This window comes from Urocampus carinirostris, chromosome 8 (assembly GCF_059441175.1).
Source record: "Urocampus carinirostris isolate Australia breed hairy pipefish chromosome 8, RoL_Ucar_1.0, whole genome shotgun sequence".
NCBI classification, from domain to species: Eukaryota; Metazoa; Chordata; class Actinopteri; order Syngnathiformes; family Syngnathidae; genus Urocampus; species Urocampus carinirostris.
Window position 1 is genome coordinate 30,306,043 of NC_142356.1, and position 25,885 is coordinate 30,331,927.

At 39.7% G+C, this 25,885-nt stretch overlaps 1 protein-coding gene across 1 annotated transcript; it reads left to right on the forward strand.

The window, feature by feature from the left end:
• The first annotated feature begins 1,185 nt into the window (after nucleotides 1-1,185).
• On the forward strand, nucleotides 1,186-24,217 carry capn9 (calpain 9). The gene is made up of 20 exons (XM_088342309.1): nucleotides 1,186-1,440; nucleotides 6,248-6,317; nucleotides 10,306-10,424; nucleotides 10,571-10,704; nucleotides 11,016-11,184; nucleotides 11,253-11,336; nucleotides 11,411-11,496; nucleotides 13,138-13,215; nucleotides 14,715-14,875; nucleotides 15,686-15,843; nucleotides 17,121-17,329; nucleotides 21,302-21,338; nucleotides 21,428-21,508; nucleotides 21,635-21,692; nucleotides 22,320-22,384; nucleotides 22,593-22,661; nucleotides 23,359-23,437; nucleotides 23,601-23,717; nucleotides 23,796-23,854; nucleotides 23,936-24,217. Exons 1-20 carry the CDS (start codon nucleotides 1,246-1,248, stop codon nucleotides 23,960-23,962), a joined length of 2,055 nt encoding a protein of 684 aa, XP_088198435.1. The 5' UTR covers nucleotides 1,186-1,245; the 3' UTR covers nucleotides 23,963-24,217.
• Nucleotides 24,218-25,885: the final 1,668 nt, after the last annotated feature.

Below are 25,885 nucleotides of genomic sequence, written 5' to 3' on the forward strand. Positions count from 1 at the left end.
TCTCGACAATGCCTTCGCTCGACACGGAAGTGCCACTTCTGCGTTCCCAGCGATCTGCTACCCGTGACCGACGATCACCGGATCGTGGGTGCAAACCCTTTCCTCCTTCTAGATAAAGCTGAGTAAAACGAACGCAATTGGGTCCCGTCTCTGTTCCTGGTCCGTGACACGACAATTGTGTAACGTCCCTACAGATGCAGCTCAAGTTATGTAAAATATATGCAAGTTTCGTGGCCTCAGATTATTTAAAATGCACTTGTATCTGATAGATTTTTTCTTATTATTATAAGCAATATAGATATTTTAGAATTTTTTATAAGGGTTCTTTGAACTCAGTTGTGAATGCTTAATTCATACTTAATAGAGAAAATATTCTACTTCCAACTTTTTAGGGACTCCTCAAATGACGCAACCAAACATTAACATTAGAATAATCTAAATAATGCAAAACGTCCCTTTAAAACTTAATTTCTTGTAAGTAAACTAAAGCTACCTTTTTAACTTATAACTGATATAACAAAAATGTATTTCATGCATAACATTTTAGAATATATTGGCAAACTTTTTGCATGGTCAACCGTACAAAAGAAAAATATTCTGTCGTTCAATTAGTGTACAACACATTGTTACTTTTCCACAACACAAAGTGACTTTTTAATATCTATGACAAAAATTATGAATCACATGAAAAGAAAATATAATCTGAACTACAATTATTTGTTAAAAAATAAATACTTAAGAGGATGCGTCAGAATGAAAGAATATGAAAGTTTTTCATGTTTTCACTGAGATTAGTATGTATTAGTTACTACCTTGCAAAGTTCTTGTCAAGGCTGCTTAGAACACACATTTTTCCTCTCTGCTTTTGGCACAATGGCCAAGGTATGTGTCAGAAGGAGAAGTCTATGTTGACACTCTTCATAAATAGTGATAAAATAAACCTTACTCGCTAAATTTCAGACATTTTTCATTAATGAGGTTAGTAATTACAACTTCACTATGGCAGGAAGCTTTGAGATAGTTCATTATTACCAGTAAGTGCTTGTTCAAGATTGTTGTCAAATTACCTCTTTGTGCTCTTTGGCCGCCATTCCAAAGCTCAGAATGTGGCGGGGCGAGGCCCGAGAGGACAAACCCGTTTGCAAGGTGGGCGTGGAGGAGGTGACCCGATCGTCACCTGCCGTAGACGCCACTCGGCCGCTTCGAGCCGCCTCAGTCTCGGTCCTTTGTCAAGCTGCCAACATCATGCCCGTCGAGTCCAAACTGTCGGGAGGCCACGATGCCATCAACACGCAGATGGATGGCCGCTCCTTCCAGCAGCTGCGCCAGGAATGTCTGCAGAAACGGGTCTTGTTCGAGGACCCCGACTTCCCGGCCCAAGACTCATCACTCTTCTTCAGCCAGTCTATTCCTGTCAGGCTGGAGTGGAAGAGGCCACCCGTATGTAGCAGTTTTTCCATTAATTCTGCATAGATACCTGATGCATCACAGACACATTTGGTTATACCTAAAGTGGTAGGCATTAGTCAGGATTGGAGAGTTGATTTGTGTGTGCTGGATGATGCATTTGCAGGGTTCAGCCTGAACCTCTGCCAGCTTCTTTTACCCTAAATACTCGCTATAATAGAAATAAGGAGACTCCATAATCTCGTTTAATTGTTTTACTGGATGCCAGGAAGATTGAATTCACAGTTGTGGAGACATTTTTCAGAAGCAGTCTGTCTTATCTAAGGTAGTGCCCAGTCTTATACCGTCTTAGCGGGTGAAACTCTGCATCTTCAATGTGCCAATGTGAGACTCAATGGTCTTAATTGGTTCATACTGCATAATGTGTGCAAGACTTCTTTTTGACGGGAAGACACCAAGAAAGAGAGGTTACAGAAACCTACCAATTAATCTTAAGTCTTCTATCCAACATCTAATCAAACACATCAAATGAAAAAATGTGAGTGGGTAGTGTAGGGGTCTCAAGCTCACTGCCCAGGGGCAAATGCAGCCTGCAGGATGATAGTTTGAGACCCCTGCCTTAATATGAAGTTTTAACGCAGCAAACTACGGCCCCCAACTGATTTTATCCAGCAGGAAAATAAAGTCGCATCCCGCAAAACAACGACCTGCGGTTTCAAATATGTCCACTAGATGTCGCCAAAACGACGCGTCACTCAGAACCACCCACTGTATGCTGGCTACTATTAATCAACCAGAGCACATTTACGCCCATCCTTAAGTTATTTCACTTAAAACAGAAGTCACTGTTTAAAGCACTACGATTGCACTCACCTGGATTTCTTAGTCTGTGTCCCTTTGTGTGCCCGCATAAAAAACAGTATTTTTCGTTGCACTAATGGTCATCATTCAAATAGCGGCTACATTTTCCTGTACTTTTTTAAAACACATTTGTTTGCAATTAAAAATTACTAAAGTAGTTCTATTGCTATGAAGTTTTCAAAGCAAATTAATAATTTTAGAGCTAAAGAGGGGAGATATTGCTTTGGTATTATTTTTTTATTAAATATTTTATCTCTAAATTAATATATATATTTGTATATTTTGAGGGTTTCAGAACCAATTGGGTGAAATGGTCCTTTCATAAACAAATAGAAATATAACTTGTGCATGTAAATTCAAATCAGAAAAAAATGTATTAGATTATATTATCTTTTTTTCTCATGTATTGCCGAGGTATAAATTTAAGACTCGGCATATCAAGAGAATCAGTTTGTAACAAATTGCTGTGCTGAGCATCTGTAGATGCAGAGTGAGGCATGCAGTTCGCTTGCCTCATGGCTGAGGGTGATGGTGATCTAGGATTCTGGCGCACACCGCAGCCCTGAACAATAGAAGTAGTAGTGCAGTGGTTAGCACATTTATTCATCACGCAAAACGTCCCTGGTTTGAAACCTGGATGGAAAGAGATGTTGACCTAGAGAGGGATGGGCGCAACTAGGCTATAGTTGCCCAAAACACACCACAGTAAACGGTGCCCCTACGGTGCGGTTAAGGGATCCAACTAGTAGCAAGCTTACAACAAGTCAGGCTATCAAGTATTTTTTCTGATTGCATAGACTTTTTTCATCACAGATAATGACTAAATGAATAATGGCTTTTATTCAAAAGGAGCAGCGCATAGACTTGATTTCTAAGTTAAGGTAAGACAATAAAACATTTTCCTATGCTACAGTTTATACATCGCTTTTTACCTCTGCCAAAAAAAATGATGAATAAGATTTTCACAGTCCATTTATTTGTAAATCTGTCTGTTTTCACCGGACACAACCTTCACTGCACATCACGGCGAGACTCGTGTGTAGGTGTGCATTGTACGTCAGATGACACATCAAATACACAAGCCTTGAATGTACTTGTGCACATGCATTACATTTCAGATGTCACATTAGTGTTCCCAGTCCACGAACCCCTTAAACGCTTGGGTCGTCTGGGAACCAATGAGGACACAACTCTGGACAGCCATCTCCACTGTTGACGATTCCTGGCCTGTTTTTGGGTCGTGGCAAAATTAGCTCCAGCCCATTTCTGAATGTTGTCGGCACAGTTCTTTTTCGGTCTTCCTTTCCTCCTGCCCCTGGACTGTGCCCTGGACAATTATCTTGGCCAGTCCTGGTGATCTCGTGGCGTGACCATACCGCTGAGGTTTCCCTTGACAACAGTTCTTCGTAGGGTCCAATGTGCCCTCTGATGGAGTTTGACGTTTCGTCTGTCACATGGGCTAAGTAGCTGACGCACAGAAGTTTCCTGTAACATCGCATCTCCATGGTTTTGATTTTCCTTACCAGTTTTGCTGTGAGAGTCCATGTCTCACAAGAGTAAAGGAAGATGGAAGTGACTAGCGCTTGCATGAGTCTGGCCTTTGAATTCACTGCTATGTTCTTGTCCCTCCAGTCTGGCAAGTGCGGCTGTGGTTTGAGCTACCCTAGCCATGATTTCTGATTCCGACCCAACTTCTGATATGACAGCTCCAAGATCTTTAAATTTGGTGACAGGTTCTATTTTTCTGTGGTTGATGTTGATGTTTGTAGTGATACCTTTGGGATAGTTGGTCATTCATTACTTTTGTTTTTTTCCGTGATTATTTTCATCCCATACTGACTTGATGCTTTATCCTCTGCCACATTAATGTAGTGACTGAAAATATAGTACTAGCACAGATAATCTGTTTTGCAATGTTCCCAATACATTAAATTTACTGTCATTCCCTGTATAAACCTAAAATGAACTTAAAGTAGTGTATCCATCCATCCATCCATTATCTACACTGCTTAGCCTCAGTAGGGTTGCGGGGGTGCTGGAGCCCATCCCAGCTATCTTCGGGGAGTGGGCAGGGAACACCCTCAACTGGTTGCCAGCCAGTCGCAGGGCACACAGAGACAGACAACTAACTCACTCATTCACACCTAGCAACAATTTGGACCGGCCAATTAGCCTTCCATGCATGTTTTTGGAATGTGGGAGGAAACCGGAGTGCCCGGAGGAAAGCCACGCAAGCACGGAGAGAACATGCAAACTCCACACAGGAGGTTTGATCTCTTGACCTCAGAACCGTGCCGCACACGCGCTAACCACTTCGCCAACATGCTGCCCTAAAGTAGATTAAAAATAGAAAATTCCTAGAACTGAGAAGTTTGCTCAGGGGTTTGTGTAGTGTTTGTCAAAAGATACATAGTAAATGGCGTTGGTGTGTTTTGTATGTCATATGGCACATCAAGGATGTGAATCTTCAATATGACAGCGCATGCAGCATACATCAAATAATGATTCATAGAGACACCATTGTTTATTTTGCATGATAGTTTTGCAATTGACATGGAAGCCACGTGTTGTGTATTTTGTATGTCATACAAGGGTGCAGTTTTGACATGGAGTGGAAGTGTTCCCACCTACATCGAGCAAACATTGTTTTGTCCCCACCAATATTATGTCATCACTTAGAAAGTGAGCTTTGTCCCCACCAATGCCAAGATCAAACCTATGGCCCTGATGTCATGTGACACATCCAAAACATGAAACTTCAAATTGTTAGTGTATGCATTACACAGCACAAGCACTATCAAAGAGACGAATCTTGCATGTGTTTTCGTCTTCTTTTTTCCAGGCAAATCAAAGATTCATTAGTGAGAGTGCTTTCTATATAAAGCGGCACATCGAAAACACAACTGTTGTACTTTTAATGTACACTCTCATTTGTTTGGTATATTTAACATCAAAAACACAACTGCAGCAGGATTTTTTGTACTGTATTGCCAGACATTAAAAATAAGGAGAAAAGACATCAATGAATTTTGAACTTTGAGGGGGAACAGGACAAAACTGTACAAAAAAAAACACCCACAATGCCAAATTCCAAATCTTTTCTAAAATCCTTCCCCTCTGCCCTTTGTTTTTATTGAATCTCCTAGTTTACAAAAAGCAGGGTGTGGAAAATCAAAGAACAACAACATTGTTAGCCTATAGGGACAATGCTGTAAACGGTGCATAATATTCACAACGTCATTGAAGATTGCTAACATCATCGTGGTATTCTACATAGTCTACCGTGTGAGTGAGTAGGTGCTCTTAATAAAAAGAATTGCAATCACTAAGTGGAGCAATTGGCTCAGGTTGACAGGTATGTAGATGCACTTCAAACAGTAGGTCACACCAAAGACACAAGTGACATATCTCTTTGCATGTATTGCATGACACATTACACATCAAAACACGGTTACCAATGCCTTTTTGCATTTCTGTGTATTGCATATTACGCTGCCTATCAACGACACAACGTGTAATTGTGTGGGCTTGCGGACGTTTGTGCATGGAAGCTTTGCAAGCCGTATAGAAGGTCAAGTCAAAGACACCCAACTCGCTCGCATGCATGTCATACCGGGAGGCCTTAACATCATCAGTGTTGGTGACTGAATGAAGTGCGTTTTTTTTTTTACAAAGCCATTCTGCTGGAAAGTTGTGTTGCTTCTTTGAAAAACTGCCATTGGCTGATGTCCTTGCTCCACCTCCGTCGGTTTACTCTACACACATGCACACACCCCAGTAAGAAATGTGGAGTGTGTGTTTTGATTGATAAGCTTGGAATGTGAACACACCTGCCAGATGATGCGTCACTTAACTTGTTCTCATTCTTCTCCTCCTCATTCTCATCATTCTACTCATTCTTTGGCTGCTCCTTTACTCACAAATAATCCATCTTACTCCTCAAACCCCTGCCCTCTTTTTGTCCATTGTGTCGCCTCAGGAGTTGTGCTCCAACCCCAAGTTTATCGTGGACGACGCCAATCGGACAGACATCTGCCAGGGACAGTTGGGTATGTAGAATAGAACAGAATAGAATAGACTAGAATCTACCTTTATTGTCATTGTTACAAAATGGGTTAACATATTGTGACAACGAAATTGGGCATGACACTCCAGTTTCACACATTCACTGTGAGGTAAAAAACCCAAGAAGATAAAGGAACAGAGAAGATAAGGTTATAAAACAAGGAGGATAAGGTTATAGTTATAATTTCCACAAAATTTACACAAGAAATGTCGGCATGTAGGATGTTACATACAGTTTGGTATCATAAGGGTTACCGAACTGTATGTAACATTTTACAGAGGGATGGGGGTAAACATGCCCCTGCCCCTGCCAATGTGAATAGGTGTGTCAAATTGTGGAGCTTACACGTTGCTCTAATTAAACATGTTTCAAAGATGTCTCATCAACAGAAAAAAATGTAAATAAGTCAAAATCAATAAATCAGCAGCCTGCGTAACACGTCACTATATAGCACACTTAGTTATCTGCATCACTGTGACACTGCATGGTAATGAGCTTAACAATAACGTTCATGTAACTAAAATTTCAAATACTGTGAGCTGATGGCTTCATGAAACGATGTGGCAGGTAGGACAGTGCCATGCCATGTAAGTGATGGAAGGGGGAAAACATTGAACTCCCTTTCAGAGCCGAGCACAACACATATATAGACAAAGCAGGCGATTGTTTGGGGCCCCTAGAGAACCAATATATTTTGATCCGGCCCCTTGGGTGATTTAATCCAGCCCGCCATCAATTTCTGAGTATTTTCAAAAAAAGAGGCAATTCTCTAGGTCAGGCTTATCCAAAGTCTGACTGGGGGGCTAGCGGCCTCCGTTGTAAAATTAATTATATTTGGCTTGGCAGTTATGTTGCCGAAAGTAGGGTATACAATAAATTTGAGCACAAAATAAAATCACCATTTCACCAGATGATGGCAGTAGCCCTTCGTCCACCTTGCCCTCGGCTCTCAATGAGACTTATAGATACATCCCATTTCCGACATGGCGGCTGTCAATAAAAAAGGAAAGTTGAATGTGAATGCAGCTGCTTCCATGTCAAGTGAAAATTTGAATGTTTTCTCAAAAAAATCAGAAAACCACTTGCCTATGCCATTTGCCGAGAGACTGTGGATGTTTCAAAGAATATGATATTGAGAGGCACTGCCAGACAAAATATGCCGAAAACAAAAAGCTAACTGAAAACGAACACTGTGAAAAGGTGAAGCAACTGGAAGCTGTTTTAACTGCGGGTCAAATGAAAATGCTGCAAAGGCGAGCTACGAAGTCGCGACGTTGATTTTCAAACACTCCAAACTTTTTACGGAGGGAGAAGTTATCTAAGACTGTTCCAAGAATTCCAGGCTGAACAGTCGCCCCTCACACATTTTCAGCTTACCAGATCTGGCCCGTTTCGTGTAAAATTTGGACACCCCTGCTTTTGGTCATTTTTGGCTAAAGTCATTATTTTTATAAAATCCAAACTACAGTAAATTATTTCTTCTGCCCCTAGAGGGAAGTGTTGAGTTTTTAAAATGCAATCACTCTACTGTTAAAATAAATCAATCAACACATTCAATACCAAACACGTGCATGCCAAGCTTTTGACATTCAAAAGCGATACATTTTTGCACACTTTATTTTTACCCGCGAAAAACAATTCGTCCCCAAAATTTACATAATAAAAACATTTGCACGTTTAAAGCCGAAAGTGGCAAACTTATACCAAAACGAATATCTGATGCAATCATTGGAGTGGTTTATTCATGCGCAAAGACTTTGCTTCAAAATAAAGCAGCTGTAGACTAAAGTAGTACTAGTATTGAGTCGAGATTTTTGTTGTTGTTTAAATTTGAAAAAGCGTTTTTCTCCTCTCTTTTAAAAGAGGTAAGCAGTTTTAAAGTGCAAAAAGCAGTAGCCTAACACATGCGACGGTAGTGTTTGCAGGTATGTAAATGTATTGTGTTTAAAAAAGATTATAATATGAAGGATTGGTTACTAATGTAAGCTGAATGATAAAGCATAATAATGAAAATCAAAACAAAATATTTAGAGTTTACATTAATTTTACGGATCCAGCCTACCAAGAGCCAAACTAAGTTTGACATGCCTAATTTAGTGCATATCTTCACGGTGCAATGACAAATGAAGGCTCTAACAGCCCCCTCCCCCTTTTAGTGGCCCTGCAAGCCCAAATTGCCCCTCCTTCCCTTCTGAGTCACAGCGTGCAAGGTTGTAAAGGATTTTTAAATATCTAAACCAGAGGTTTCAAACCCTCAGCCTGCCAGATAGTTAGTTTGAGTCCCACACCTTATTATGAAAGTTGAATGCAAGTGCTGGTGCCATTTATAGATGTATTTATTAGTGATTGATCCATCCATCCATTATCGGCACCGCTTATCCTCAGTAGGGTTGCGAGGGGGCTACCTGGAGCACATCCCAGGCAATTTCGGGTAGTGGGCAGGGGACACCCTGAACTGGTTGCCAACCAGTGTCAGGGCACACGTGGAGACAGACAACTCACTCGCTCATTCACACCTAGGGCCAATTTAGACCGGCCAATTCACCTGACATGCATGTTTTTGGAATGTGGGAGAAAACCTGATTAACTGGAGAAAACCTACCCAAACACAGGGAGAACATGCAAACTCCACACAGGAAGGTTTGATCATGACTTCAGTACTGTGCGGCGGACGCGCTAACCACTCAACTGCCGTGTTAGTTATTGATATATTTTTATATTTAAATTATATAATTACTAGACATTTTTTTATGGAGAAATTTTAAAGATAAGGTGGCACGGCAGATGGAAGTTTGGTGCGTAGCACAACGATGCGGAGGTCCAGATTTCAATTCTACCTACCGACCTCCCCATGCGGAGTTTGCATGTTTTACCTGTGCCTGCGTGGGTTTCCTCACAGATTCCAAAAACATGCATTTCCTGTTAATTGGGCCAACCCTAGCTTCGGCGGTCCCCAAGTCAATTGAGTTTGAGACACCTACTCTAAACAGGTAATTACGAGAGTGAAGATGAAAGGGAAAAAAATGATAAAATTGACATTTCTGAGTAAAATTTCATAATAAGTAGATGTTGTTTATGTTTTTTTTTTAAGTATCTGAAAATGCAGCCGAGTGAGTTGCTCATTCTCAATTAAAATGGTTTTTTTTTTCGTTTTCTGCATGTGTCTCTAATGAAGGAGAGTAGCAGTCGAAAAATGAACATTCAATAATTTATCATTCTTTCGTATATGTAATATTCACAAAACAGGGCTAAATTTCTAGTGTAGTCTCTGGTAAAAAATGCAAATTTTTCTGCACTATTTGTTTTGATTAAATAAATAAAAATAATTCTCATTTTTATGAACTCAATATCATAAAAAAATTGTTTTAACTGTGTTTTACAGTAAAAGTAAAAGCTCAGTAATTTGCAAGTTTGTCATTTTTTTTCAAAGCATAATGAACTAAATTATGATAGAGTATTTATATTTGCCATTGTTTCAAACTGTAACTATCTAATTCAAATACAGTGGTCCCTTTACGTACAAGATTAAAAAGTTCCCAAGGCTTGTTTCTTGAATTTTTCATATCTTGAATCAATTTTCCCCATAAGAAATTATTGTAAAGCAATTAATTCGTCCCCCCCAAAAAATGATTTAAGTAAACCATAAATAGCTACAAAACACATCTTATTGATCAATAAAAACACATTCAAATCATAATTGAACATAAAAATACAGAAATAAGATGAGTAAGATAATAAATTTACTTTTATGCCCCACGCCAATGCTTTATGTTCTCCGTGTGAGTCAAAAAATGCTAAGTTTCCCCAGCAGTCATTACTCCCATCTTGAGGTGACTATGTGTCACTAAAACGCGTCCAATCTTGAAAACCACGGAGCAACTCTTACCTTTGGCTCATCAAGAAACTGTAAAATTGTAGATTTTGGCTTGTACAGTCTTGGTTTGCTTACAATGCACTTGTGTGGTCCTTAGGAGACTGTTGGCTCTTGGCTGCCATCGCATCCTTGACTCTGAAAAAGGATGCTCTAGCCCGGGTGGTCCCTCATGACCAGGGCTTTGAACATCGCTATGCTGGCATTTTCCACTTTCAGGTATGTTATTTTAAGTTTTTTCTTCATTCAGCTTTTTGTTTGATGTAAAAAAAAGTAGCAAAACATTCTACTCTGCTGGATTGATTTGATCTGCTCACCTTCTGTCTTCACCGTTCGATTATTGATCCCGTGCCTTCCTGTAACAGTTTTGGCGGCACAACAAGTGGCTCGATGTGGTGGTGGACGACCGTCTGCCATCGGTGCGAGGACAGCTCATTCTGCTTCACTCGGCCTCTAACAATGAGTTCTGGAGCGCCCTGCTGGAGAAAGCTTATGCCAAGTATGTGCCCTGATTGCCACAAGAAGAAGAACATATTTCACAACACAACTTTTAAGTGGATCATTTCTCTAGAAAATTGTCGGCACACCTAAAAAAATAGATTACTGCCTGGGTTCTGAGAAAAGCTGCATACAGCAATAGTAGGCCTTGGCAAACGTTTTTGAGTCACGGCTACATTCATATCAAATTTGCATAGGACGCACTGAAGTTAAAATTACATATTAAGGTGGGGGCCACATAATATCCAACTGGTATCCTATGCAATCTCCTTGGCAGTGTCCAAAATTCAAGACAAATATTGGTATCTCCAGACTGCACGGCAGCTACGAGTCTCTGAAGGGCGGAAGCACCATGGAGGCCATGGAAGACTTCACGGGCGGCGTGGGCGAGATTCACGATACCAAGAATTCCAGCGACCAACTCTTCCACATCATGAGGAAGGGCTTGGACCGAGGATCCATGATGGGTTGCTCAATTGATGTAAGCGCTAAAAACAATCAGAAAAAACACTGATCCAGGCCAGTGAGTCAAAACTTTTTGGTTTTTAGATCAGCAGCTCAGCTGAATCGGAGGCCAAGACGAGCAGCGGCCTGGTGAAAGGTCACGCCTACTCCGTGACTGGCCTGCAAGAGGTGAGGATACTGACGACGATCGTTCAACACAGACAAAATTGAAGGTCGCATGATGTGCTCTGCTCACTTTTCAGATCAACGTCCAAGGGCAGAGGGTCAAATTGGTCCGCGTGAGGAACCCCTGGGGTCAGGTGGAGTGGAACGGACCCTGGAGTGACGGGTACAGCTCAGACAAAAACACTACAAATTTTGGCTTATTAAATAGACCAGGGGTGTCAAACATTTGGCTTGATCAGGCCCGCCAACAGATTTAATCCAGCCTGCAAGACAATGCTGAGGGAAACATAAGAGACAAATGAACTGCATCACAACAAACACTGACATGCAGTTTCTAATATGTCCACTGGATGTCATCACAGCCAGGTGCAAACTACCCACCGTACCTGTTTTTGCTGACTTTGAGCCATAGAACATTTAAAGAAAAAAATAATAGCACAAGGGTTTAAAGAAGCTAGAGCTCTGTTCTATAATATATATATCAGTGTTTTTCAACCCTTTTTGAACCAAGGTACACTTTTATTTATAAAAAAAGTTCAGAGGCACACTGTCCGTCGAAAATGTTTAAAAAAGAACTTATGTCAAATTTTTCACTGTACTACCTCATAAGCAGGTAATTAGTATATAAAAATATGAAAATAATACTTAAAATAAAAAAATGATGTGCTTTATTTATGTTTTTATTTTTTACAGTGCAATCTTAAACCGCTTTGTTAGAGAAATGTACTGTACTACCTCATGAGCAGATCATTAGTATATAAAAAGTACATAAAAATCTACTGCCACCTACTGATATGGATGACTATTACAGTTCCTCATCTGAAGAAAGCAAAAATACTGAATAACGGCCTGATTTCTTGGAAAGATAAAATTGGGAAAATTCCAGCAGCACACTAGACAAGGTCTCACGGCACACTAGTGTGCCCTGGCACATTGGTACAAAAACACTGATATATATTACATTAAATAGCGAAGTTCCTAAATTCAAGTCACATTTATTTGTATAGCTGTCACAAAAAGTCTCAAAGGGTTGCACAGACAATTTTTTTTATTAAAAAAAAATACATTTACATTTTTTTGCACTTAAATTAGTGTTTGTGTGCTATTTTAGTCCCTGCATGTGGAGGCTGAGTTATATAAACTACGTTTTCTTTTTTTACCAATTCATAGTCGATAAAAAGGTTGAAAATACTAGGGAAAAATAGCCTCAAATATTATCTTATAATCAAATCTTACACCCCTGAATCCAAATCATAATTCATTTGTGAGCCTCTGAAAGATCAGCACCCCTACAGCTGAGGCACATTTTTTATGCTGTCAATTTACCAGTTGGTCCTATGTGAGAGTGGTTTCTTTACAATGTGACCTCCAGAGCTCAAATGAGTTTGACACCCCAGAAATACACGTTTCACGTGTTTATGTCACCCTTTTGAGTTCAGAGTTCGAATCTTGCACTTGTGCTGGCATTGGTGATAGCTTGTTAGCATGTTAACTTCCACGTTGTATTCCAAGCAATCTGTCAATGTTTGTGCCGATACTTGCCAAGCACATTTTTTCTCTATGTTTGCACATGAACATTCCATTTGGCAACCTATCAATATTTGTGCTATTTTATTCAATTATTTGGTCATGGGCTAGTAACCAGTCTATTTTTTGAAATATGTTTTCCCAAGCGATAGCTTGAGTAGGGTATATATTGGCCTTTACATGCTTATTCCACCAATCATTATTTTTGGGAATTGGATGAAATGAAGCAAACAATGAACTTCACCATTCTGTTTTTCTTTTTTATCTTTGCCGTCAGTTCACGAGAGTGGGACTACGTGGACCAAGCAGAGAAAAATCGAATTCTGCAGCGCTCCACTGAAGATGGTGAATTCTGGTCAGTCAATCTTGGTCTGTTTGACAATATTCCTAAAATGACTTAGACAGTTAAAATGAAAGAAACAAACTGAGTAATGGTATTTTCACGCCAATGTTTTTTATTTTATTTGAGCCCAGAACTCATTAATTTAGCTTTTTAATCACATCTATAATTGTATGATTTATCTTATTATAATTTTATTTTTGCAATATATATTGTTGTCTGGTTATTATTGTGCTTGGGTATATTTTAATGACACAATTTAGTTGTGGAGATTGTAGAGCTTCCATATACTAAGACTCTTAGTTTACGACGCCAGTTTTACAAAAATGACAAAAATTAAAAAAAGAAAGTCAAGCAATCTTCATTTTTGTATTGCAAATATTGATAAAGACACAATTATGGTTACAAATATTAAGGAGGTATATTAATTCCAAAAGTGTTTGATAAAGTTAGTGATGATAATGATGAATTAATAATAGCTAGTTTGTTGTTTGCAATTTTTCAAACTGATATCATTGTCTACGAACGCCTTTCAACCAAAAAATGGTGCTCTTAAAGGGAGAATGTGCATTATGTGACCTCTATATGTCACTGTATTGTGTAGTTCAACCCAAAATGAGTGCTAAAGAGCACACGGAATAATACAAACTATAGAGACAAAAAATTACCAGACCACACCATTTTCTTAGCTTTTTGCCCAGCTCTTTTGAGCTTTTTGTTTTTTTGGGCACCCATAGCGGCAAGATTGGCGGACAATTACACGTTATGTAAAATAAAAGCAGAGTTCTTGATTTTAGAGGAGTTGAAAAATGCATTTTTACATGATGTTGATATATACTGGTATGTACTTATTATTTAAACCAGTTTTGTTTTGTTATGTTTTTTCAACATTGTTTTTTTTTTATCACTGGGCAGCGCTAAACAATACACACTGTCCCTTTAAATGCTACTTGGGGAATATTTTCCTAACCTTAAAAATCTCAAAATTAAATATTTTCTCTATTAAGTGTGTTAAGGATTCCCAACTGAGTTCAAAGAGAGCTTACACTTCATTTTCCACTGAACCTATCTGCTTTTATCTTACTTTTAGCAGAGCTGTTCAGGGTGGGACTCATTGGGTAGTAGGAAAAGGGGGAAGTCATGGAGAGTGACGTCATGCCCTCACACGTTTTTTTATTTCTATGTTCTATGTACCACAAAAATGATGAAAGTAACTAAGGCCTGCTTCAAGTAGAGCCCAAACCCCAAGAAAGCTGAATCAAACTCAGAAATGCTTGTACTTGCATGCGCATCTTGAACAAACAGACTGAGGCTGCAATGATGACGAAAGCCAGGGGGTAGCGGCAGAGAGTAACAAAGTTCCAAATTCCGTAAAGCCCCGAAACTTGCAGTCTCGGAATTTCCATCAATGAATGAAATTAGTTAAAGGCAGAAAGTTTAATAATGTTGACTTGTAATCGAACAAGCGTCACAGTTTATACAACTTGGGCATGTGTTTGCATGTGTGCGATCAGGATGTCGTTTGATGACTTCAAGTCCAACTTCGATAAGGTGGAGATCTGCAATATGACACCAGACGCGCTGACGGACAACACCAAGCGCCACTGGGAAACGCAATTGTTCGAGGGCCAGTGGATCCGCGGCTCCACAGCTGGCGGCTGCAGGAACTACATCGGTAAACTGACACCCGAAAACGGTCAAAAATACTAAACATAAACATGACGAGTCTGGAATTTCAGTATTTGCAATCAAAAGATTAATTTAATTGACTGCAGCAAAGTTGAAAAATGTAAGCTGATCAAATTTGAAGTAAAGTATTCTGTGCTATAACCCGGTTTGCTTTTCACAGTTTTGCTACTTTACAGATTTGTATTGTGCATTGTGTTCGGCATTATTATTGGCTATACCACATGTGTTGAAGTCAAGGCTCGTGGGTCAGATATGGCCCGCGAGAAGCTTTTCTATGACCCCTAAGATAATCTTGATGCATCCCTGTATCATACACCAGGAATACTTGTATTTCACCTTTTCACAGCGTTCGTTTCCAGTTAGCTTGTCGTAGTCACTGCCTCTTGGTATTATATTATTTGAAAACAGCTACAGTCTCTTGTCAAATTTGGCAGACATAGTTGTTTCGGATTTCCGTGAAAAAATACTCAAATTTCCATTTATCCTGGAAGAGGCAGCCCTCGTAGTCAATTTTCCTTCTTTTTATTTATAGTCGGCATGTCGGAAATGGGAAGGGCTAAAATTCTCACAGAAAGCCAAGGGCAAGGTTGCAAAAGGGCTACTGCCATCGTCTGGTGAAATAGTGAAATTATTTTTGCACAAATTTATTTTATACTGCGGTCAACATTACTAATGGGCCACATATCATTCATTTTATGAGAGCGGCCGCGGGCCAGTAAAAAATCACAGGCCGTAACTGGCTGGGCCGGAGTTTAGACATGCATTTCCTAAGGCGTTGTGGCGCACGTTTTTGCAGATACCTTTTGGACCAACCCTCAGTTCAAGCTGGAGCTAAGGGATACCGACGACGAAGACGACATGTGCAGCGTGGTCATCGCATTGATGCAAAAGAACCGGCGGGAGCTGAGGAAGGAGGGCATGGACCTGGAAACCATCGGGTTTTCCCTCTATGAGGTCAGAAGTTGGCCACTGTCACTTTGCTCGCTCGAGATAAAAACTGAACACATTCAATTTGTCCAGATCAGTCCCCGTCCTTTCCAAACAAGCCCACAGCTTTCATTTTTGTGCTCATAAAAAATGGATTAAAGGCTTTCATATTCAATTATTCTTTATTGCTTGAAATACTCTAAACCAGGTTTGTCAAACATATCTGGACCTTTGGGTGATTTAATCCAGCCCGCCATACATTTTTGACTGTCAAAAAAAGGAGCGAGTTTGTAGGTCATTTTTACCAAAATGCTCCCTCTGGCCGCTAAAGAACAGTAAAGTATATTCTCTCAGCTTTAGTAGGTCCGGCGTAGTAGTTTGATCTGATGTAGTAAAAACTAATTGCTCATGTACCTTTAATAATCTTATTTTATTTGATTTTTTAAATTCATAATATGACAATGAAGGGGGCAGCATGGCAGCGCTGTGGTTAGGGCGTGTGTGGCACATTTGTGGGGTCATGGGATAAAACCTTCCTGTGTGGAGTTTGCGTGTTCTCCACATGCTTGCGTAGGTTTCCTCTTGGCACTCCGGTTTCCTCCCACATTCCAAAAACATGCATTTCAGGTGAATTGGCCGGTCCAAATTGTCCCTCGGTGTGAATAAGCAAGTGAGTTCTCTGTCTCTATGTGCCCTGCAACTGCCTGGCAACCAGTACAGGGTGTCCCCTGCCCAGATAGCTGGGATGGACTCCAGTGCCCCACGACCCTACTGAGGATAAGCGGTGCAGACAATGGATAATGGATGGATGACTGGAACCAGAGCCAAACTGAGTTTGACATCCCTGCACTACAACACACAGGGGCATCCAGTGGTCAAATAATACTCACCGTCCCATTAAAAAATAAAAATAAGATAAAAAAAAATGTCAAGTTAAACAGGCAAAAATATTTACAAGATATTGCTTCAAGACTGGGTTAAGTTGTAAGTGCATCGTAACAATAGTGCACTAAATACTGTAAGTAGCGCAATAAGATTTAGCAGCAACAAAAATTCCAAAATACGTCGATAAATAAGATATGAGTACCCATTTGTCTGTACATAGGCAAGATATATATATTTTTACAGTCTTTTGCATTTGTTTAGGGTGGTGCTGTCCCTGAGGAAGAAATTGTGTCTATGAACGAAAATGTAGTTGTGAAGAAATGAATTTCAGCCACTCTTTACATAGACCTTAAAAAAGTCCAAAGATTGAAAAGTCGGTATTAATGGCTCGCATCTGAGTATTTTCCTTCCCACTTTAGGCTCCAAACAACGCAGAGCAGCAGGGAAAAGATTTCTTTCGCACGCATGCGTCCAAAGCGCGCAGCAAAACCTACATCAATCTGCGCGAAGTGTCGGAGCGCTTCACGCTACCGCCAGGACGCTATCTGCTAGTGCCGACCACCTTCAAGCCGCACTGTGAGGCAGACTTCCTGGTGCGCATCTTTTCTGAGAAGAAGGTGGCCGCACTGTGAGTCCCCACGTCCCTGCAACTTGACTACTTAAAATACAATATTTGGTTTGATAAACAGAGCAATAGCAGAGGAAGGCAGGCGTCCGGGCCCTTCTTTAGACTGTTCAATCCAGAACAAAGGAAACAGACACTGTTTCACATGCACAGGAGAACGGCATTCTGCACTTTAGCTCACTCAGCTTGGCCTTTTGTAGATTTATATATATATATATATATATATATATATATATATATATATATATATATATATATATATATATATATATATATATATATATATATATATATATATATATATATATATATATATATATATGTATATATTTACATGATCAAAACATCGCGCTTAACCCCCCTTGCAGTTGGTTTCTCCGAGAACAGTAATTTCCATATTTTCTCATGCACATTTGGAGCCATTACTAAAAGAACAAAAAGAGGAAGTAAAAATATACATAAGCTACTAAATTATTTGATTTACTGTCATTTACAATGACTATATACACTTTGACTGATATTTAAAGTCTAAGATATGAAGTGTGTAATTTTTATAAAAACTTTCACTTAATGAAGTGCTTACCAAAAATGCTCACCTGGTGAAAGGTGGGCATCAATTTGTGGTGCCGACAACTGGTGTTTGGTAAAAAGATCACTAGCATATATACATTTTGTGTATTATGTAGAGTTTTAAAAGGTTTTGTTGGAAATAAATTAACTTTTACAAATGTAAAGTACCATTGCTAGTTAAGCAATTGAGGTGCCCGATACTAGTTTTTTTTTTTTCAGATGCCAAGACCTACACGCATCTCTTGTATCGTAACAGGATTCTGATACCAGTTATTATCATATTGTATTTGTTGGCAATATTTACATAGATAAAATGTAATGTTTTTATTCATTTCAGTACAACTAATGAACCATTTAGTTCACTGAATAAATGAAAATAATGAATACCGTATTTTCCGCACTATATGGCGCACCATGTTATAAGGCGCACCTTCAATGAATGATATATTTTAAAACTTATGCCATACATAAGACGCACCCCATTATAAGGCGCTATAAGTGCATGCTGGTTTAAGATCAGGTAATTGTGCAATTTTGTAATTGTAATCCTGTGCAGTCCTTCGAGACATTTTTGGGATTAAGGGCTATTTACGGTAAATAAATGTGACGACTTGACTACAGTAGAGAATGTAGTTACTTTATGCAACCTCTAGATGTTGCCACGCTCAAGGGAATGTCAACAAACCATTCAAAAAGGTCAAACTTTATTAACAAACAAGCTTTCCACAACTCCATTCACTCCCAAAATAAATAAACAGCCGTTTTATTATTTTCTCTGAGGTAAAGCATTTTCGTGACACATCTTTGAACAACATCGACATATCATTTTATTTTTTGTCCATTTAGTCAACACGCAAAGAAAAAAACGTCTGATACTGTTATTTTAAATGAAACGTTAGTGCAATCGCAATAAAGTGACACTCGTAATGTGCAAAAACAACGAGTGCAAAGCAATAACATAATAACTGTAAAATGTAAAACGTAAACACACAAAAGAAAAACAAAGATCACTCTATAAGCTCCTCATCGACGAATCCCTCGAATTCTTCTTCTGCTGTGTTCGAATTGACCATATCTCAGTGAATGGGCCATCCAACACGTCCGGTGTTTTTGTGCCAGCGCTGTTGCCTTCATACGTATAGTTATCGTACTGACACTTCTGCTTGCCGCTCTTTGTTGAACAACCCACTGTTCAAGTGTCTCCTCTAACTCTGGCCATCTTGCTTTATTACCACGGAAACTTTGTTGAGTTTTCCTTACTTGGCGGAGCTTATCTTCATCCTTTCTCCACTTCCGTACCATCGATTCATTTAAGTTTAACTCTCTCGCTGCCGCTCTATTGCCGTGTTGTGCTGCGTGACTGATCGCTTTGAGTTTAAACTCGGCGTTGTACGCGTGTCTCTTAACAGGAGCCATTTTCTTATACAAATGCACGTATGAAAGAGAATCTCGCTCTCTCTCTCTCTCTCTCTCGCTCTCTCTCTCCTCAAACGTGACATTCTGAATAATTCTGCGTTTGTTTAAGGTAAATTGTGCTTTACATCTTCACCAGTCATAACCCTGGATTCAGACAAATACTGTATTTGTTGAATATGAATTAAGCAGTTTAATGGGGTAGCCATTTTGCCACTTAGTAAACAAATACAACACGAGCCCCGGCAACTACCAATCGTTTAATATTTCCCAGTATGCACAGCGCGAAAAATGGAGTCGGCGGCTGTTTCTCGTAGTTGCGAGACCTTGCGAATTTAATATTGAGCCATATATAAGGCGCACTGTGTTATAAGGCGCATGGTCAGCTTTTGAAAAAAACCAATACTTTTAGGTGCGCCTTATAGTGCGGAAAATACGGTAAATAAGAATAAAATAAATTACCTGCATAAGTAAAACCAATTATAGGGTCATTCTATATCAAATCACTCTGTGGATTACACCAAGCCGACTTTGAATTTAAGGAAAAGTGAAGAAACCTGGTGTACTTGTTTATAGCGATAGTGCAACACTGTATGTTAAATTTTAGGTAGGTAGGAGCAAGAATTTGTGAATTTCGGGTCGTACCTTTTAAAATTGTCCACAAAAAGGGCTGTGGTCACCCTCATTTTAAACTCAATATCTCAGGAAACACCTGGTCAATTTTCACCAAACAGGTATTGTCAGACAATGAATTCAACAATGATTTAATAAATATTTTAGGACTTTATTTTGACAAATATTTTGACCTTGACATTGAACTTGAGGATGGGGTTATCCTGACAATGTGTTTAGGAAATGTTATTTTTCACATGTTCACTTAAACCAGTAGTTCTCAAATAGTGGAGTGGGTACCCCGAGGGGCCTCGAAGCTTTGTTAAGGGGGGGCGTGTGCGCATTTGCATACCTGTCAACCTGTACATTTTTGCCGTACAAAGTACGTTTATCATGCATTTTAAGACGTGTACGACGTACAAGAAAATCTTTATGGGAAAACGCAAATTTGTCAATATTGGGTACCATCCGGTATACGCTGACTATCACGAAACAGCAAATCGATCAAGTCAGACGAGTTCGCCGCGGTAAACTTTATCTCGGTATCGTTTTTTTTCGTTGCAAACGAAGCGAGCGGTTTGATGCTACTTTGCGCATGCGTCTGTCGCCTGGGGATTTCCCACCATGCAACATTCCGAAAAAAAAAAAAGTTTAAAATGAGTATTTTGTATTTTGTACGGGAAAATACGACAGTTTGTACGGGCATGGAGCCGTGGAGGTTGACAGGTATGCATTTGACTTTTTTTATCTTTCCCAGAGTAAAGAGCAGTTGCACCTCCTATACTCTACTCAGAGGCGTTCTCAGTGGCCGAGTGTTAGACACGCAGTGCATTAAGCACAGAGTATAAACTTTGAGTATGAAGTGTAGACATCAACATGGATGCAGGGACAGGCAAAGAGGGACAAAACAGTCTCTTTTTGTAGCACTTTAATGCGAGCTTGGCGGGAGACGTCCAAAGACCATTGTGCTTGCTGCGTTAGAAATAGTTGCAGGGGACAGCATGAAGCCAAATAAATTAATTCGTCACTTAAGACATTACAACCCAATCACGCTGATGACGCTTGAATTTTTCTCCGGCAAAAATGTGCCTAAAGAGCATAGATTTGTCATGGACAGACCATAAATATCAAGCAATCGTTGTTTTGTCCCCGCCAATATAACCTGATCACTAAAAAAAATGATCAATCTTGTGGGGGCATGAGAAGATTTCTTCTTCCAAGGGGGGTGTGACAGAAAATAGTTGAGAAGCACTGACTTAAAAATACACAAATTTAAGAGTTGTAAATTCCCAAAATTATTTTCAGGAAATTCCTTCTGTGTTTTCTAAACGTGTATAAGTACAAACTGAATGTGAACATTTCGTTGTTGTTTATGTTCAGGGAGATGGGCAGCAATGTGGACGCTGACCTGCCTGAGGTGAGCACATAATATTGGCGTCACTCAATGGGCCCAGGGTCCCTCTCCAACAGTGAATCGGTGTTTGATTTGTCGCTCCCGCCCTGCAGCCTCCGCCTCCCAGTGCTCCCGATGATGAAACGGATGAAGAGAAAGGCCTCAGGAGGCTCTTTGATCAGCTGGCGGGATCGGTAATTTGAAAAAAATGATATAAAAACTATATATGTTTATATATGACTATGCTAAATAATCACAACTGTGATGTTGTTTCTTGTGCAGTTATGTTTAAATCTACGTCTGTGTTCTCTTGCGTGCAGGACCGAGCCATCTCAGTCAGGGAACTTCAGCAGATGCTCAATGGTGTCCTCGGCAGCCGTACGTCAAAACCTTCCATTATAATTTGTAGCTGGAGTCTTAATCTCTATGAGTTAATTGCAATTCAGTAAACGATCATTTTTTTCATTGATGCATGGCCAGTTTAAACGGCTTTCACTATCCTACCATTATCCATCTGTTATCTGCAACGCTTGTCCTCAGTTGGATCACGGGGTGCTGGAGCCCATCCCAGCTGTCTTCGGGCAGTGGGCAGTGGACACCCTGATTTGGTTGTCAGCTACAAAAGACATACAACTTACTCGCTCTTTCACACCTAGGGACAATTTGGACCGACCGATTAAAGACATGCATGTTTTTGGAATGTGGGGGGAAACCGGAATACTGGAGAAAACCCACGCAAGCACGAGGAGAACATGCAAACTCCACACAGGAAGGCTGTAGCTGGATTTGAACCCATAACCTCAGAACTGTGCCGCGACACGCTAACCACTCAGACGCCGTGCCCCCTGGCTTTCACTAATGTGCAGTTATTTCACTTGCAAAAAAACACACAACATATGCAGTAATTCACATTTGTGATTGGGCTTTGATATTAACTCGCAACTAGTCCTAAGTTTGGCTAGGACTGAGAGTCTAAGCACTCCATAACTGTGTTTCTGTCCTCAGGGAAGGAGATCCAGTTTGAGGGTCTAAGCCTACACACATGCCACAGCATCATGAACCTGATGGATGTATCCCTAACTTTTTGATTCATCGCCCTAGTGAGTGAGTGAGTGAGTGAGTGAGTGAGTGAGTGAGTGAGTGAGTGAGTGAGTGAGTGAGTGAGTGAGTGAGTGAGTGAGTGAGTCAGTGAGTGAGTGAGTCAGTGAGTCAGTGAGTGAGTGAGTGAGTGAGTGAGATGTGGCTGGTGCACATTGCCTCTTTGACTCAGCCGACCAGACGGACAACACAGGCAAAATGGAGTTCCAGGAGTTCAAGGTCTTCTGGGAGAAGTTGAAGAAGTGGATTGTACGTTAGCCATCCAACTGAACAGACGAATGATGAGAAATGATGACCATATCTTGTTCCTTCGTCCTCTGATTCTTTTTTTGTTCTCCTTCTGGTTTGTTATTTTCCGTTTTTTGTTCTTTTTTTGGTTCTCCTTCTGCTTCATATTTTACATATGGTTCTTGCACTTCATCTGAGGTTCTTTTTTTTACATTTATGGTTTATTTTATTATGGTTCTGCTGCTTCTTCTCTTGCTTGTTCTGGTTTTTCTCCTTCCTCTACCTTTTCTTCCTATGCTTCCTTCTTTTTACTGCCATTTTATGATTCTATGGTTGTTCTTGTGCTTGTTCTTCCCCTGGTTCTTTTTTGATTTTTCAATTGTGTTTCCGTTGGTTCTTCTACATTTCCTCTTCTGGTTTCTATTTTTGTCCTTTTCCTCATTGTATTTTTTCTCCTTTTGGTTAATGTTTTTCTGAAACTGTATCTCATTCTGGTTCTACTGTTCTGGTGTCTTGTTCTTCGTATTCTCTTATGTGTTTATCTCTCATTCTTGGCCTTGCTTTATATGGTTCTTATTCTTGTTCATCTTCTGGTTCCATTAAACTTTGGGTTCTTCTTTCTGTGTTTTCATTGTTTTGGCTGTCCTTTTCGCTATTGTGCATTTCGCTATGGTTCTGGTTTCCTTCTGTTTTTTTTTCTGTCTTATTTTGATTGCAGATGCTTTTCCTCTCCTTTGACACGGACCGGTCAGGAAAGATGTCCTCCTACGAGCTCCGCAGTGCCCTTAAAGCTGCAGGTTACAACAGTTTACAATTTTTTTAACTTCCGATGGCTCCCTTTTTTCTTTGAATTTCCATACTTCAGAGTTTGTATCAGAACTGTAAATGTAGCATGATCCTTGCTGTGTGTGGCAGGACAGATCTGTAAATTATATCCCTTGACATGTGCTTGTTGTGCAGGCATGCAGCTCAATAATCAATTGCTGCAGCTAGTTGGCCTGAGGTTTGCTGATGAGAAATACGAGATTGACTTTGATGACTATCTTACCTGCATCGTCCGCCTGGAAAACATGTTTCGTACGTTCCTGAAGCTAACGTGCACACATTGGGTGGAAAACATCATTGATGATTATTCGTTTTTATGTCCTCCCTCAGGAGTTTTCCAGGCTATGGATGAGCACAACAAGGGCCGGATTCGAATGAACATGTTGCAGGTAAGCTTGTGTAAATAATGAACCATTTTTACCCAGACCTACTGTTTTACATTCAATTTGCTCTTTGCTTTTCATTGTCAGTTTCTGATCTTGTCCATGAATGTGTGAGAAGGCGGCATGGGCAAAACAGATGCCAGCAGAAGAACAAACGTTGCACTGTCCTTATAAAAGACAGGCATACTAAAGTTACTTGTTCTTTTTTTTTTTTTACTTCCTTCTAATTAGCTCACTATAAGGCAGAAAAGGAGCAAATAATGTGACGTGTTGGTTAGAGGGCTGGAAGTTACCATATATTGATTGGTACTTTTTTGATTTGTTCAAGTCAATACAATAAACTACTAAATTGTGAATGAAACTGTGAAATGTTTGTCATTGTCTTTTTTGATCTCTAAACTGCTCCAGCTGCCACATGTTTTAAGTCACTCGTTTAAGAAAGTCATGGAACTTTACAACATTACACTGAAAGAAAATGCCTGTTTAAAAATAATATGATGAGATATTTTATCTTGAATTAACCCTAAAAAAATATAATTATAAAATCAGGAAAATTATCTCGCTAAGATTTCTTGCAATAAGCCGTTATTTCCTAAACGAATGTTATTACAGTGGAACCTCGGTTCTCGACCATAATCCGTTCCAGAACCCTGTTCGAAAACCGATTTCTTCGATCTCCGAAATCATTTTTCCCATTAAAAATAATGTAAAATGTTTTAATCCGTTCCAACACCCTGAATGTTTACCTTGAATGTTTAACGTAAACATAAAGCTAACCCAGGCTAATCGTACGTTCGCGTTATCGTAATCTTCCGTACGAAAGATTCCCCTAACGTGTAAAAATAAAAAAATCAGGTCGTTTACTAGTCATTTAGCACCCGGGTCTCCACAACAAGTGGTGAGTGGTTCATTGGAAAGGGGGCTCCGTTCCAACACCCTTAATGTTTAACGTAAACTTAAAGCTAACCCAGGCTAATCGTACCTTCGCGTTATCGTAATCTTATGAATAAGATTTCTTACCTTTGTGGTGGTCAGCAGAAGGCGCTCGCACACCTCCTTCATATTTGGCTATTATTTCTTTCTTAAATGCAATAGTTGTACGCACTACTTTTCTTTTTTCACCTGTAGCAACTTTGCTGCTTGCACTGACTTTCTTCGGAGGCATAATAAGGGGCTAAAACACCCGAACGCTGCTCAGCATCGCACCCTAGCGTACGCACTCACGCATTACCAATGTTCGAACTCCGATTTTTTGACCGAACAGCGAAGCAAAAATTTCTCTACATTTTTGGTCGGACACCGATTTGTTCGAACTGAGAGGCGTTTGAAAACCGAGGTTCCACTGTATACAGTACTCGGAAAAAGTTGCACACAATACCAAATCCAACTCACAGCAATGTCTGGATATTTTTCTCCATTCCCAAAAAATTTTCGTATCTACCATTTTACGGAAGTCGAATGATCATAAGTCGAGGAGCGTCTGACATTTCTTACACTAAAGTAGTAACGGACCATAATAAGGCCTGGTGCCTGAGATTTCCATTGTTTCTCCTTAAAACCAGCATGTATAAATCAGAATATTTCATAAATATTTCACTTATTTCAATAGTTGTATTCACAAAAATATTTAGACGGCATTTACATTTAGTCAAAACTGCTTCTTTACTTGTGTTACCTAACAGAATACTCAAGATAGAGAGTAACTGTAATTCTACCTTTGTATAAAAGTTATAAGTGAGTCTAGAATCAGGGACATAATTTGACTAGAATAAAAAAAATGTTTGCATTTAGTTTTGAATTGTTCCAGTGTACTAAAATGCTATGATTTGGGGACAAAATGTTTACGATTGCCAAAAGTTGATGGAAAAACACGCCTCAACTTACCTCTGTTTCCATCGCACTACAAAGCCATAAAATTTGGATGATAACAGCAATACTCTTGCGCATGTAAAGCTCCCACTGTAAATTACATTTATGTTACAAATATAGAAAATACAAGTTGATTTAAATTTGTCCATTTTAAAAAATCTGGTGATC